Source organism: Acanthochromis polyacanthus, chromosome 7, assembly GCF_021347895.1.
Source record: "Acanthochromis polyacanthus isolate Apoly-LR-REF ecotype Palm Island chromosome 7, KAUST_Apoly_ChrSc, whole genome shotgun sequence".
Classification (NCBI taxonomy): Eukaryota; Metazoa; Chordata; class Actinopteri; family Pomacentridae; genus Acanthochromis; species Acanthochromis polyacanthus.
Genome location: NC_067119.1, coordinates 34,936,052 through 34,949,780, shown reverse-complemented (window position 1 = coordinate 34,949,780; position 13,729 = coordinate 34,936,052). Strand labels below are relative to the sequence as shown.

The following is a 13,729-nucleotide window of genomic DNA, read 5'->3' as shown; positions in this document are numbered from 1 at the left end:
TGTTTGAATGCCGATTTCACAAGTTTGAACACTTTATTGTCGCTAATACTCCCGCGCAATGGTAACGACGTTAGCGATAGCTTGTTAACGACGATTGTGCCACCGCACCCCCCGTCAACAACTTTCCGCTAGTAATAATCAAAAATGAGCTTACCCTTTTGAAGGGATGGTTTCATTATAATATGCTTTCTATGAATCTGAGTAAGACAAAATATATTATATTTGGAAATAAGAAAATTAAGAATAAAGTCAATCTTAAAATAAATGATACTGTAATTGAGCGTGTTTAAGCTTATAAATTCTTGGGGATCACAGTAGATGGAAAACTTAGCTGGAAGCAGCATATAAATACTATGAAGTCTAGTTTAGCAAAAAATATCGGTATAATTGGTAAAATGAAATCTGTGTTAAATCAAAACTCACTTATGTTATTATATAATTCCCTTGTTCTTCCATATCTTAGTTATGGAGCGGAACTATGGGGAAATAACTATAGAGTAAACATTGACCCTATCTTTTTACTTCAAAAAAAGGCAGTAAGAATTGTCAGTCATGCTGATTATTACGCACCATCAAATCCAATTTTTTCTGCGTTAAAAACATTAAAAATATATGATATTATTGATCTTAATACCCTAACGGTGACATATAGGGCACACTACAGTAATCTTCCAAATTGTATCCAAAAGATGTTCAAACTCAGAGAAAGTCGCTATAATCTTAGAGGTACTTGCATATTAAACGAAAGCAAAGCAAGATTAAACAAGAAACACAGATGTATCTCTGTAATTGGAGTTACCAAGTGGAATAAACTAGATGATAGAACAAAAACATGTAAAACTCTGAAAACATTTAAAAAGCGGTACAAACAAATAATTCTTGAAAAATACCAGGAATAACTGGTTCCAAAATGTTTGTGTAACTACCTAGTCATTATGAACTTGTTCCTCTGAATAGATATTGTAAGTCTTTTTTTTCCCTCTTCTTGTCTCCATTTATTTATCATCTTTGGTAATGCAGAAACTTTAATTTATGAAAAGGGTTAGGCATTATAAGTTTTTTTCTTCAGCCTAAACCCTTTGGTCGCAGATGATGATGATGATCAATGAATGATTGATATTGTTTTGTATCTTGGACATAATGCTGTATGTCAATTTATAATCTGCTGCTGATAATAAACTAAACTAAAACTAGATCAGACTGCTAATCACGCTGTGACTGAGAGCGACCCAGCCAGTCAAGTGGGTGACAAGACTCTGACCACAAGTGATGCAGTTGACCATTCTGACGACAACACAGTATTGGTAGACACTGTAAGACCACATAGACAAGTCAAGACACCATACAGACTGACTTATGACTCTCTGGGAACCCCAACTTCAGTGGCAGTCAGTACTTATGGTGTAACACCTATAACGGTCTGTGGCATTTCCACAGTTTCTCCTGTTAAACGGTACACAAGTTCTTTATTCAAATGGATTGGTTGAAATGTCTGGTGTATTATTTACTCCTTTTACGTAAAGTCATGAGGACATGCCTTTTTTTTTAGTAGGGGGAAAGTGTAGTGCTCTGATAAATGTCCGTTATGTTTGTTTTTTTAATTTCTGATTGCACTACTATTATTCACAAGTGCATTTTCATGCAAATAATAGTAACATACAAATAAGTTTTCAATATATGTACGTTTACCAGTAGTTCATCTAGGACTGTTTGTGATGACCTGTAGAATCTGTTTCCGGGTGAACTGAGAAAAAAACGGAAGTGAAGGCGGAAGAGGAGACACTGGGCCTTTTCCAAACCGCCCCTACACACTATCCCTACACACTACCCCTCCGTTTGCGCGTTCCTGCGGTCCTCCATATTAAGGGCCGTCCCAAACCGCGTAGTGCGGAGGGGGAGTGGACTGTTCAGCCCTTAAATAGCGAGTCTGCATCGATGCTCACTCTCGACAACTTTTTCAGGAAGTGCAACGTTGAAATGAAGGAGGAAACAACATATCGATGTAAGTTCCACATGCGTCCATTATTTCTCCCACGCCTTTTTCACACTGACAGACCATCACAAAAAGAGTGGTGAAAAAGATAAAACAAAAGAAACAAATCTTCTTCTCTGCTGACGTTTGATTTAATTGTGCACCCCGACACCTTAAAATTTGAACACAACTGACAGAATTAATTTATTCATTCATTTGTTGGATTTGAAATGCCAGATAATAGGATTGGAAAACATGTGCGATGACTTCAAATTATTTGAAGCAGAATGTAGCCTCTACATCATTGCCTGCTGAAGGGCAACAGACTGTCGGGTGAGTCTGAAATCTCTCTTCAGGCAAGCTTCTGGGTTGCTGTACAGCCGCAGGAGAGGCACAGCTGGATTAAGCTGTACATACAGCATGGTGCCTTCCTGGGAAGAGAAAAGACTATTGTTTTGTCTGGATATAGAAATATCAGTTTGATCAGTAACTCCATCTTCTCACATTTTGTCATCATCACGTAAATGACTTACAGTAAACCATTTCGTTACGTGAGCACAGGTTGTCATGATCAGTTGCAATCGTGGTAGACAGTTTATGGACCACGATAATTAGCTGACATGATGATAATTTGGTGATGCAGCCTATGTGCATATTTCATGTGATTTTCAGTTGACGGGAGTCGTATTTTACAGTTAAATGTATTCCCTCACGGAGTTTTGTAGCAACACATAATGTCACTTTTACGAAATACACAGATGACACTGCAATGCAACATTTACCTCTTGCTGATGCAGCAGTGCTAACAAACGAAGACGCTTTCGTCTTCTGGAAGCAGCAGCGATCCATGTTAGTTGCAACCTGTGCCACAGCACTACAGCCATGCACAGTAGGCGTCTTTGTGTTACCATGGCGATGACGTCTTCTGTTTTCCGGTGAGGCAACAGGGCGTCCCATTCCTGACGATCGTATTTATACCCTCCCCCTTCAATTGAAGTGCACTCCACTAGCCTAGCCGTGCTAGACAACCCACGGCAACGAATTTAATTCTCTGCCAGGGTGGGTCTAGTTACCCTCCATAAGGCTTGAGGCTGGATTCTCCTAAAACTGGCCGGACCAATCACCATGAAGTGTAGAGTCAGAAGGCGGGCATAACGAAGTGACGACAGAGGCGTGACGATTCTGACAGAAACAACCGGCGCACAATAAACAGTTATCGTTCGACTCGGCTTTGGCCTCAGCCCTTAAAGATTTGAAGCTAAAATTCAACTTGAAAGATAAACAAAGGACGGCACTTAAGTGTTTCATTGAGAAGAAAGACGTATTTGGACTTATGCTGACGGGATATGGCAAATCCTTAATATACCAGTTGGCTCCGCTGGTTGGCTCTAATGAACAAAATCTTTGCTCTCCACTAACTCTTTGCTGATAAGGCCTTTTTGTTTAACTGCATTCTTATTGTGACCTATGTATTTGTTATCCAGCACAGCAGCCGTCACTGTTTCTACCAACACTGTTCAAACACTTTTACTGGACAAGTATCCACTGAGAAGCCTTGTATGAGCAGAGTCATGCACAACAGTCCAGACTGTTGTGCATGACAACAATCCATACATAATACCACTTGAGGTATCTGCAACTATTGCTTTGACTGGTCCACTAAATAAAATTGTTCTGTCATTTTGATTTGTCAAATGCTGGACGGACAAACTAAAACACTGCTTGTCATGAGATAGTAGCTAATGTACTTTACAAGGTGACATTGTATCAGTGACACCTGAATTCTGATTGGTTGATTCACACTGTGTGAAGATAAGATAAGATAAGAAACCTTTATTGGCATTATACATAGACACAGTTCAAACTAAACTTGTTTAATGGCTCTTATCCAGGTTGTTTTTTCCTGACTAGGTCCTTGCTTGTGCTGTATCTACTCACAGATGTACGTCACACTGGATAAAAGCATCCGCTAAATTAAATTGTAGAATTGTACAATTGTAGAATACACAGACTAAAATGAAGTGTCCAGAAATGTCCTGAATGTCTCACCAACTATTTGTGGCAGTGAGTAGCCTTCCAGATCCAGCAGCACCGTCCCCGTCTGGAGACACGTTCTGAGCTCGAACAGACTGTGAAGGGACAGCGTGGACACGTGGGGTTTACTCCACCTCTCTCCTCCCTCCTCCACCTTCTCCTCGAACTTCACCCACCTGAAGGCAGGAAAACACACAGAGGAAGAACAGGTGAGGAATACACAACAGATGACATTTGTTTGACCTTTTCAGCCCTGTTGGTGGTGCACACTGCTCAGGAGATATCAGTGAAACCAATGACACTTGGCAGGGAGCTTGTGTCATGTTGTGCTGTTTTTTGTTTTGCTTTGTTTTCGCAACCCTTCCGTTTTGAACTCAGTTTGATTCTCTCTATCAATTTAGAGTTAGACAAGATCATTTCACAAATTGCTTCATGATCTGAGGGTGCCTGATTTCAGACTGACAGTTTGTCTTACACCTGATTGAACAAAATGTTTTTTCAGCTGTCCTTGGTTTTAACCTCCATTATTTGAACTGAAAACATGACATCTCCTCGCTGATCAACAAAACCAGCTTCTGAATACATTTGGGATGAGCAATATTACCTGTGCAGCTGGGAAATTGTGTCTCATTTTATGGAATTGACCTTTTTCACAGCAGACATTTGGACTCCAACGAACATTGATGGCCCAAATGCATTTTTTTTTTGCCCCAGAGACTTATTTTTCCCACTTAACCAGCACAATATTGGGAAATATTATGCAGCCGTGTTTAACAAGTCACAATGTTGCCCATAAAAATGTCAATGAATCATCCTTACTACAGTGTATTCTGGTACAAAATGGGTCTTTGCAGGGTGACTAGGTGCAACAGCAAGCATGATCCATCCTCTTACAGTGAAGGCAATGAATTGTTGGGTTACTAAATGTAATCCCTGGTTCTTTGATAACAGAGTGAGGTGTTTCACTATGGGGATTCGCTTCAGGTGAGACCATTACGGAAGCTCCAATGACACAACGTCTGTCTCTGACAGACAGGTTGACGTGTGAGGAAGGCCCCGCCCCCCCCATATACTACGCTTGACCGCCCCGTCCAGGCCATTCTTATCGGTTTCTTCCCTCATACATGCAAGGAGGGAATTGTTGGTGAAACACCTCACTCTGTTATCAAAGAACCAGGGATTACGTTAAGTAACCCAACGTTCTTTTTCTAACTTCGCTCGGTGTTTCACTATGGGAGATATAGACCACTCCCAGATTGCATAATCTCCCGAAGTTAATCTGGCTCAGTCTGGGATGATATCAACCAGTTTCTGAAGCACCAGTCTCCAGCACTGCATGAGCTCGGGATGGACCTGAGACATCCAACCTATATAATCTCACAAAAGTGTGCGTGAAGCCCAACTCGTGGCCGCACAAATATCCTCCACCCTAATACCCTTTAACAGAGCCCATGACGTAGCCATGCTCCTGGTGGAGTGTGCTTTCAAGCCTGCAGGAGGTTCCAGTCCCCTGCAATTGTAACCAAGTACTATAGCATCCATAATCCAATGGGACAGCCTCTGCGGGGACAGCGGCTTCCCCTTGTGGGGCATGGCCCAAGACACGAACAGTTTATCGGATCTCTGAAAACTGGCTGTTCTTTCCACTTACACATATAATGCACGCACAGGGCATAAAGTGTTCAACCTGTGCTCCTCCGCTGGCCCAAAAGGCGGAGGATGAAAAGCCCTCAATTCCACTGTAGGGCATCTATAAGCAGATTCCACCACCTTGGGTATAAACGCTGGGTTAGGCCGTAAACAGACTTTAGACAAGCCCGGTGCAAACTGCAAGCAAGCAGGGTGGGTTGACAACGCCTGTAAATCACTCACTCGCTTTGCAGTAGTCAAAGCGAGGAGGAGAGCGGTTTTGAGTGATACAAATTTTAGACCCACTGCCTCCAAAGGTTCAAATGGGTGCTGTGAGAGAGCGTCTAATACAACTGCCAAGTCCCATAAAGGCACCATAGGCCGGGAAACTGGCAGTTTACGATGTACTCCGTTCATAAAGCAGCATATCAACGGATGCTGATAAGAGGATCCCCAAATCCAGGTGTGAAAAACTTGTTGCGTCATTCCCAAGAAGACTCATGGCTGTACTAGCTGAAAAGGGTGCTTCTACTCAATACTGAGCACAGGGTCTGAATACTTATGACCATGTGATATTACAGTTTTTCTTTTTTAATAAATATGCAAAAATTTCTACATTTCTGTTTTTTTCTGTCAAGATGGGGTGCTGAGTGTACATTAATGAGAAATAAAATGCACTTTTTTGGTGAGAGTGGCGTAAGAGTGTTTGCCCCCAGGGTTTGCTATTCCCTGCTCTGCAGCTGCAGCAGCGAAACTGGTGCGAGGCTGTGCCCGCGGGGTCTGCTTTTGAGGCAAACATAGGTCAAATGCCTCACCCTCCTGCTTTCTCTGTGTGCTGGTTTCCCTTATTTTCTCCAGAGCTGGACCGAAAAGACCCTTGGTGGGGTTGTATGTGGTGTCCATAACCTCCGCTTTTTGAGTGTCACTCAGCTCAGACAGTGAAAGCCACAGAGCCCTCTCTCCCGCGACTGCCAGGCCCATGACGCGCCCACAGCCCTGCACTGCTCCGTGGGAGGAGCGCAGGATGAGGTCATTTACCACACAGATTTCGTCCCACAGCTGTGGGTTTGGGGCTCCCGAATCTAATTGGCGGCCCATCTCCTCCAAAATCTCCGCTTGATAAGCTGACAGCAGTGTGACAGCGTTCAGCGAGCAGACCGACTGTGCAGCGTATTTGTACGCTGATACACACCCGCTGCTGTACGCTCCGTTTTACCGGGCAAGGAGATGTGTGACGCCGCCGAGATGGATCGGCGGTTCAGGTGAAGGTGGTAGGCCACTGAAGGCTCCACCACCGGGGGTTCGGCTAGCCCCAGCTCCGCCATACTGTGTACCTCCAGTTTGGAGTAGTCCTGTGTGGTTACCTTGCTTTTGAACGGGCTCGACCAGAACCATCTAATTTCTGCCATACAGGCCGGCACCGCCGGGAGTAGCTGTTTGGCAGGAAGGTGGGTTTTCCCATCGTAAAGGTCCCTCAAATCCCCCTCCGGCCATGGGATGTTCAGTTTAGCCGCTGCTCGTTTGAAAACCTCGTAAAGGTTGTTATCCACCGGAGCGGCAGCCTCGGTTGAGCTGGGGGGTCTGGAAAGAGTGGGGAAGGTGGCATCCTCCTCTCCCTCTTCCATGTCATCCAAATCGAGGATGTCAGAACCGGAGTCACCGTCTGCATCCTCGCCTCCTTCCAGCCCGAAGATATCATCTTCGAACAGCGGGGATATGTGCTCAACCTGCTCCATCACGTCCGCTCAGCTAGCCAAAGCTAGCGGCTTATGGGAAACGGGGGCCTGAGCAGTCCCTGGCGGGGCGAGGCATGGATCCTTGCCATCGGGACCGGCCACCGTCACTCTCAATCCCCTCTCCAGAATCTTTGTTGGCATGTTGGAGCAATGAGCACAGACCTGTGGATCTGCTAGCGACGCCTGAGCGTGCTTAGCTCCCATGCACACAATGCACATAGGGTGGGGGTCTCTGCCCGAAATCGTCACCCCACATGACGTGGAACAACAGCGGGGAGAGCCCTTTCCCTCTTTCTGCCCCGCTCCTATGACGGGGGCAGACATGTCCACTAGGGGAGAGAGTTTTATTGGGATATATAATCGGTGTGAGCCTCCCTATATAACCCGTCGTGTGGAGAACAACTCGCCGCTACGCATTAGCTGTGCTCTGTAAGAAGGTTGCTAACAAGCTAATGTTAGCACTTAGCCGAGCTCGAGTGAACGTAGCCCGTAGCTAGCACAGGACACCGGGTAGGTGAGCACCTGGTGACCTGCCGGGAAGCTCGCCACAACGCGGTCGCAATCCCACTGAATTATCGTCAGCACAGTTCAGTGTCTGTCGGTGCAGCGCTAGGCAACGTTTTCCTTGACGGGACGTCTGGTAGCAGTTAAGCTAGCAACCAACTCGACAACCAGCTGTACTGAGGGAGCTCTCGTAATTGCTCTGAGGAAGAAAGCGAGAATGGCCTGGACGGGGCGGTCGAGCGTGGCATACGGGGGGGCGTCGACCTGTCTGTCAGAGATAGATGTTGTCATTGGAGCCTGAAGCGAATCCCCATAGTGAAACACCGAGTGAAGTTAGAAAAAGAACATTACCTTAGCTGACAGAAATCTATGCATTTTTGTGGTATTTCCAAATTCCAAAACTCCAACTCCAAAAAATCCTGTAAGGCTGTGTTGAGTCACATTATAATCTGAACAGTAGATACAGGATTGGATGATTATACGAGCAGTCCTAATCATTTTTCAAGTGGATGCATTCAAGATTTCATTCTTGAAATTAAAGTAAAGCAACACAGTTCCAGAACAACTGGAGTTCTGAGCGGAAAAAGCATGACTATGTCTGAATTATGCATGTGTTTGAGTGTACCTGGCGGACTCTTTCCACTCCAGCTCGTCTCCTTCTCGCTGTAAAGTGTCCATCTCAGTGAAGAGCGTCGGAGTGTGCATGTCATCATCTTCACTCAGGATGTAACGTAGCCGCTCTGCCGCTGGAGACACTTGAAGTTGATAGAATGATATTTTTAGGATTTGTAATACCATGTTTCAACATCCTTCAAAGTCCTCCAACAATTGTAAAAGTTACATAAAACATAACAGATTTGTTATTGCATGGTGTTTATCTGCCACACAGTCAGCTTGTCACTTTCACTTTACCTTTAAATGATCTTTCACACAAACATACAGCAGCATCTGAAGGTTGAAAGTGATCCTCAGTATGGACATTAGATTTTTGGTGACACTTATTCTACAACCTGCAATTTACAGTGTAAGCTACTCACAGGAATGAGGTACCAGTGAAATGAACTACTGGCTTCTTCTGATACTCAAATACTCTCATCCAAGAGGCTTCTTCAGTTCTGGTGGCGGCTGGTGTTGCCTCAGCTTTTAAACTTCTGTGAGGTGTGTTCAGGGCTATTATTCCAACGACCGATACTCATCTGACTACTCAACGATGGTCCACCAGCCACCACCAGACCTGAAGAAGCCTCTTGGATGAGAGGTGAAACGTCTTCAAGGAACTTTCTTAAAGTGGATTGATTTAAACAACTTTGGATAACCATGACCTGGATGAATGAGAACCTACACAGACAGATGCAATGTAAGAAAATGGAACTATGCTGAACAAAGGAGTGACAACAGGCCATTTTAGAGGAAATAAGATTCTAAAAAGCCACTGAATATTAAGGTGTGAGGGCTGAGATATCAAGTCTTGTATGTTTCTTGTATTTTTATGCTTGAATTGCTTGAACGGGAGGATCATGGCTATTGTCTGACCTTTTCACCAATTTCAGCTTTATCTTCTAGTACAGTACCTAGTATCTTTGTTCCAATAGCTAGACTTGTTCTGTACAGACATCAACTGCATCAGCATTCATATATGTTTCTTGTATCTCATTCACACAATGAAATTATTCTGTAAACACAAGCTCATTATAATTATACAGTGTTGTCTAATTGTTTGCTTCTGTGCTTCTGTGATAAACCAGCTACTGACTGCTGAATACTGCTTCACTCTGTGTACTTCCCGTGCTGTAGCAGCCGTAATAACTGGAGCCTACATCCAGATCACACAGTAAGTGCTTAATTATTGTTATTCAGTCATTACCCTACTGTACTTAGAATCCATTTAATTTGTATTCTATTTGTATGTAGATTGAAATGGATCCCATGTTCAGGAGTGACATTGCAAGATAATGACCTGCCAACTGGTCATAGTGCCGTTAACCTATGGACTGTAATTAATGTACATGAGCGGGTTCTTTTAACCCACCAGTGATTGATACTATTGAAGTGCTTTCCTGACAGCTGCTAACAGTTTCACTCTCATGTGATGCACTTGTTTGTTTTTTTTTCCTGAATGGATGCAAATCTGATTTTACAGAAAAACTATTTTCACTGAAATCTAACATTTGTTGCTTGATGTTTAGTTCAGTTGCTTTTCACCAGTACCTTCAAACAGTTATTTACCATCACTGGGCGTCATTTTCTCTTGATGTCGTCTCATACATCTTTGTCCCTGTTGCATCCTCCTACTCGCACCATATGGCACTATATACAGCAGGCCACACACTTATACAGACTGCATCGACATGTGAATACAGTCCAAGCAGGGCAAACACTTCTGCTGCCTTGCCACAGATTGCACCACACTAATTTAGCAAAGTGGTCAACCTTCCCAGCTGAAGCCTTTGAAAGTCAAAGCAGCAGCGTTCTGCCAGGCTGCTCATTCCTTCAACTTGAAACACAAGCTACACACTCTCAGGCTGTGTCCCACACTCCTGCTGTTTACTGTTAAAACTGCTGGAAGGAAGCAAAATCCGATCAAAAGCATAACAAAAATCTTTTTTTTTCCTTTAAAATATTTGGAGTAAACACCACCTTGGAAGTCGAAAATGTGTTGTATACACCAGACTTTCGTGAAGCTATTTCAGAACAAGTACGCAAAATCACACAGGATAAAATGCACAGCTGAAACAGGTAAGAGTACTTGAAAGACACAGAGTACACATTTCATTTCCCATAATGCATCTAAGTAGTGGTTCCTTCACACCTTTAAACTTCACATGGCTCAGGTTGTATGTTTACATTTCTCCACGAAAATATCAGAAATACAGCAGATGTTAGATAGCTGTCTCCATAGGTTGATATGTGTAACCAGGAAGACTAAAGCACCTTGACATGTAAAATTAGTGGAGAAATTATTGACCAGAAGGAGTCTGGCAGAGGTTGGCGACCCACAGACAGTACAGCTGATCAAAGCAACAGGTTTTAGAAGGTTTTCAGATTGTTGACTTACTTGTGTGGCTGATGTCTTGGAGACTCTGCTCAGCTGAATCCATGAGTCCTTCCTCAATGTCTATGTCTCTGTAGTGGTCGTGCTCATGGTGTCTTTGGTGGCTGTAGCGTCTGTCCCTGTCCATGTCAGCAGCCTCTCGACTGGAGCGCCTTCGCCTGCGTTTACGCCGATATCCTCGAGGTACTGGGACTCCAATGTAGATAGACTGATGGTCTGTGGACAAATATGTACAGTTCCCTCATGGTCACATGAACATACCTTATAGAAATCACACTGCACAAATGGTTGCACTTTATTTAAATGCAAAACTGATGTGCTGATACAGGTTAAAGATCATTGTGGAAATTTACTTTAAGAGCAAGCTTCTGTAACACCACATTTTTTCTAAAACAAGTGACTTAAATTATTATTTTATAAACCCAAAATAGCTGATTGACAGTCTGTAATAGGCAGATTATGAAATCAGATCTTCCATTAATCCCCTATACTCAGGGGAGTGTTTTCATGAATGTTAAACCACTAAATTCTGTTTCACGCTTAACAACAGCAGCATTCTCTGTTGGCACAGTCAGAAATAAAAGCAAATCAGGTCTATTCAGAGTAATTCATTTCCATTGCTCAGCTCAAATAAACATTATTTTGCCAAAGATGGATGATGTGAGTTTGATCATCTGCTGACAATTAAGATGTTGCTGTAAAACTCCTTACACAAACCAGACTGAATAACTGGACAGCATGGAGATGAAATGCAATATTGGATGTTTAGAGAAAGAACACAACCTGATGCTCAACATGATGGCAAGCAAACATGCATATACAACTCCCCAATGCCCCAAAATAAACCCTGACAATCATCTTCACTAACTTTCTGCAGCCTATTAACAGTCACTCAGATAAACTTTTAGAAGAAATTAGAAACAATGAAAAGATCTAGAAATTATAAGTTAGTGCAATCAGTCAGCAGTCTCATGGTAATAATGAAGACAGAGTAGGAGTAATGACTTAATTTCCTATTTCCATCAACAGCGGGCCAGTCAGTAATAGGTCTACCGTCGATATGAATGACACACACTCACCCTCCTCATCCTCGTAGCGTAGGTGAGAGACCCCCATCCCTCGGTCTCCATGGTCCATCCTGGTGAAGAAAAAGAGATATCAGATGTCATAGTGATGAGGTACTGCCTGTAGAGTGTGTGTGTTGTAGTACAGTCATGTTATGCTGTATACTCCACAATTTAAATCTCTCTCGTTCTCGCTCTCTCTCTCTCTCTATCTATCTATCTGTGTAGGTGTGTGTGTGTGTGTGTGTATTTACACCTCCATTCAAAAGTTTGTGGTCTCTTAGAAATGTCCTTATTTTTGAAAGAGGAGCATTTTTTTCAATGAAGATAACATTGAATTAATCATAAATCCAGTGTAGACATAGTTAATGTGGTAAATGACTATTCAAGCTGGAAACGGGTGACTTTTAATGGAATATCTCCATAGGGGTACAGAGGAACATTTCCAGCAACCATCACTCCTGTGTTCTAATGCTACATTGTGTTAGCTAATGGTGTGGAAAGGCTAATTGATGATTAGGAAACCCTTGTGCAGTTATGTTAGCATATGGATAAAAGTGTGAGTCTTCATGGAAAACATGAAATTTTCTGGATGACCCCAACTTTTGAACGATTGTGTACCTCTGGTGTGTCTGTTTTTATGTAATTGTACATGTGTATTAGTGTTGTCACCTGTCACCTGTTTTGTGCACATGTGCTGTGGTGATTTATACAAATTTGCGTGTGTGTATTTGTACACACGTGGACAAAATTGTTGGTACCCCTCAGTTAAAGAAGGAAAAACCCACAATTCTCACTGAAATCACTTGAAACTCACAAAAGTAACAATAAATAAAAATTTATTGAAAATTAAATAATCAAAAACAGCCATTACTTTTGAATTGTTGATTAACATAATTATTTAAAAAAAACAAACTAATGAAACAGGCCTGGACAAAAATGATGGTACCTCTATAAAAGATTGAAAACTATTTGACCAGAGTGACATGATTAACTCAGGTGTGTCATTTAATTGACATCACAGGTGTTTCCAAACTCATAATCAGTCAGTCTGCCTATTTAAAGGGAGACAAGTAGTCACCCTGCTGTTTGGTGAAAAGGTGTGTACCACACTGAACATGGACAACAGAAAGCGAAGGAGAGAATTGTCCCAGGACATCCGAAAAAAAATGATAGACAAACATCTTAAAGGTAAAGGCTATAAGACCATCTCTAAACAGCTTGAAGTTCCTGTGACAACAGTGGCTCATATTATTCAGAAGTTCAAGACCCACGGGACAGTAGCCAACCTCCCTGGACGTGGCCGCAAGAGGAAAATTGATGACAAATTGAAGAGACGGATCGTTGGAATTGTATCCAAAGAGCCCAGAGCAACCTCCAAAGAAATTAAAGGTGAACTCCAAGGCCAAGGTACATCAGTGTCAGATCGCACCATTCGTCGTTGTTTGAGCCAAAGTGGACTTCATGGGAGACGACCAAGGAGGACACCACTGCTGAAAAAAACTCATAAAAAAGCGAGACTGGAATTTGCAAAAATGCATGTTGACAAGCCACAAAGCTTCTGGGAGAATGTCCTTTGGACAGATGAGACCAAACTGGAGCTTTTTGGTAAGGCACATCAACTCTATGTTCATAGACTCAAAAACCAAGCATACGAAGAAAAGAACACTGTCCCTACGGTGAAACATGGAGGAGGCTCAGTAATGTTTTGGGGCTGCTTTGCTGCATCTGGCACAGG

The 13,729-nt window shown here is 42.9% G+C and overlaps 1 protein-coding gene across 2 annotated transcripts in view; it reads right to left on the bottom strand.

Annotated features, from left to right (window-relative positions):
- The window catches only part of slc4a5a (solute carrier family 4 member 5a), a 63,796-nt gene extending 51,695 nt beyond the window's left edge, over nt 1–12,101 (bottom strand). For both annotated transcript variants that reach the window (XM_051950668.1, XM_051950667.1), the window contains exons 1-4: nt 12,007–12,101; nt 10,931–11,143; nt 8,501–8,630; nt 4,022–4,182 (exon numbers count right to left, since the gene is read on the bottom strand). In XM_051950668.1, the coding sequence (XP_051806628.1) occupies nt 4,022–4,182; nt 8,501–8,630; nt 10,931–11,143; nt 12,007–12,064 (562 nt within the window). In that variant the 5' untranslated portion in view covers nt 12,065–12,101. The remainder of the gene's footprint in view (nt 1–4,021; nt 4,183–8,500; nt 8,631–10,930; nt 11,144–12,006) is intronic.
- Nucleotides 12,102–13,729: the final 1,628 nt, after the last annotated feature.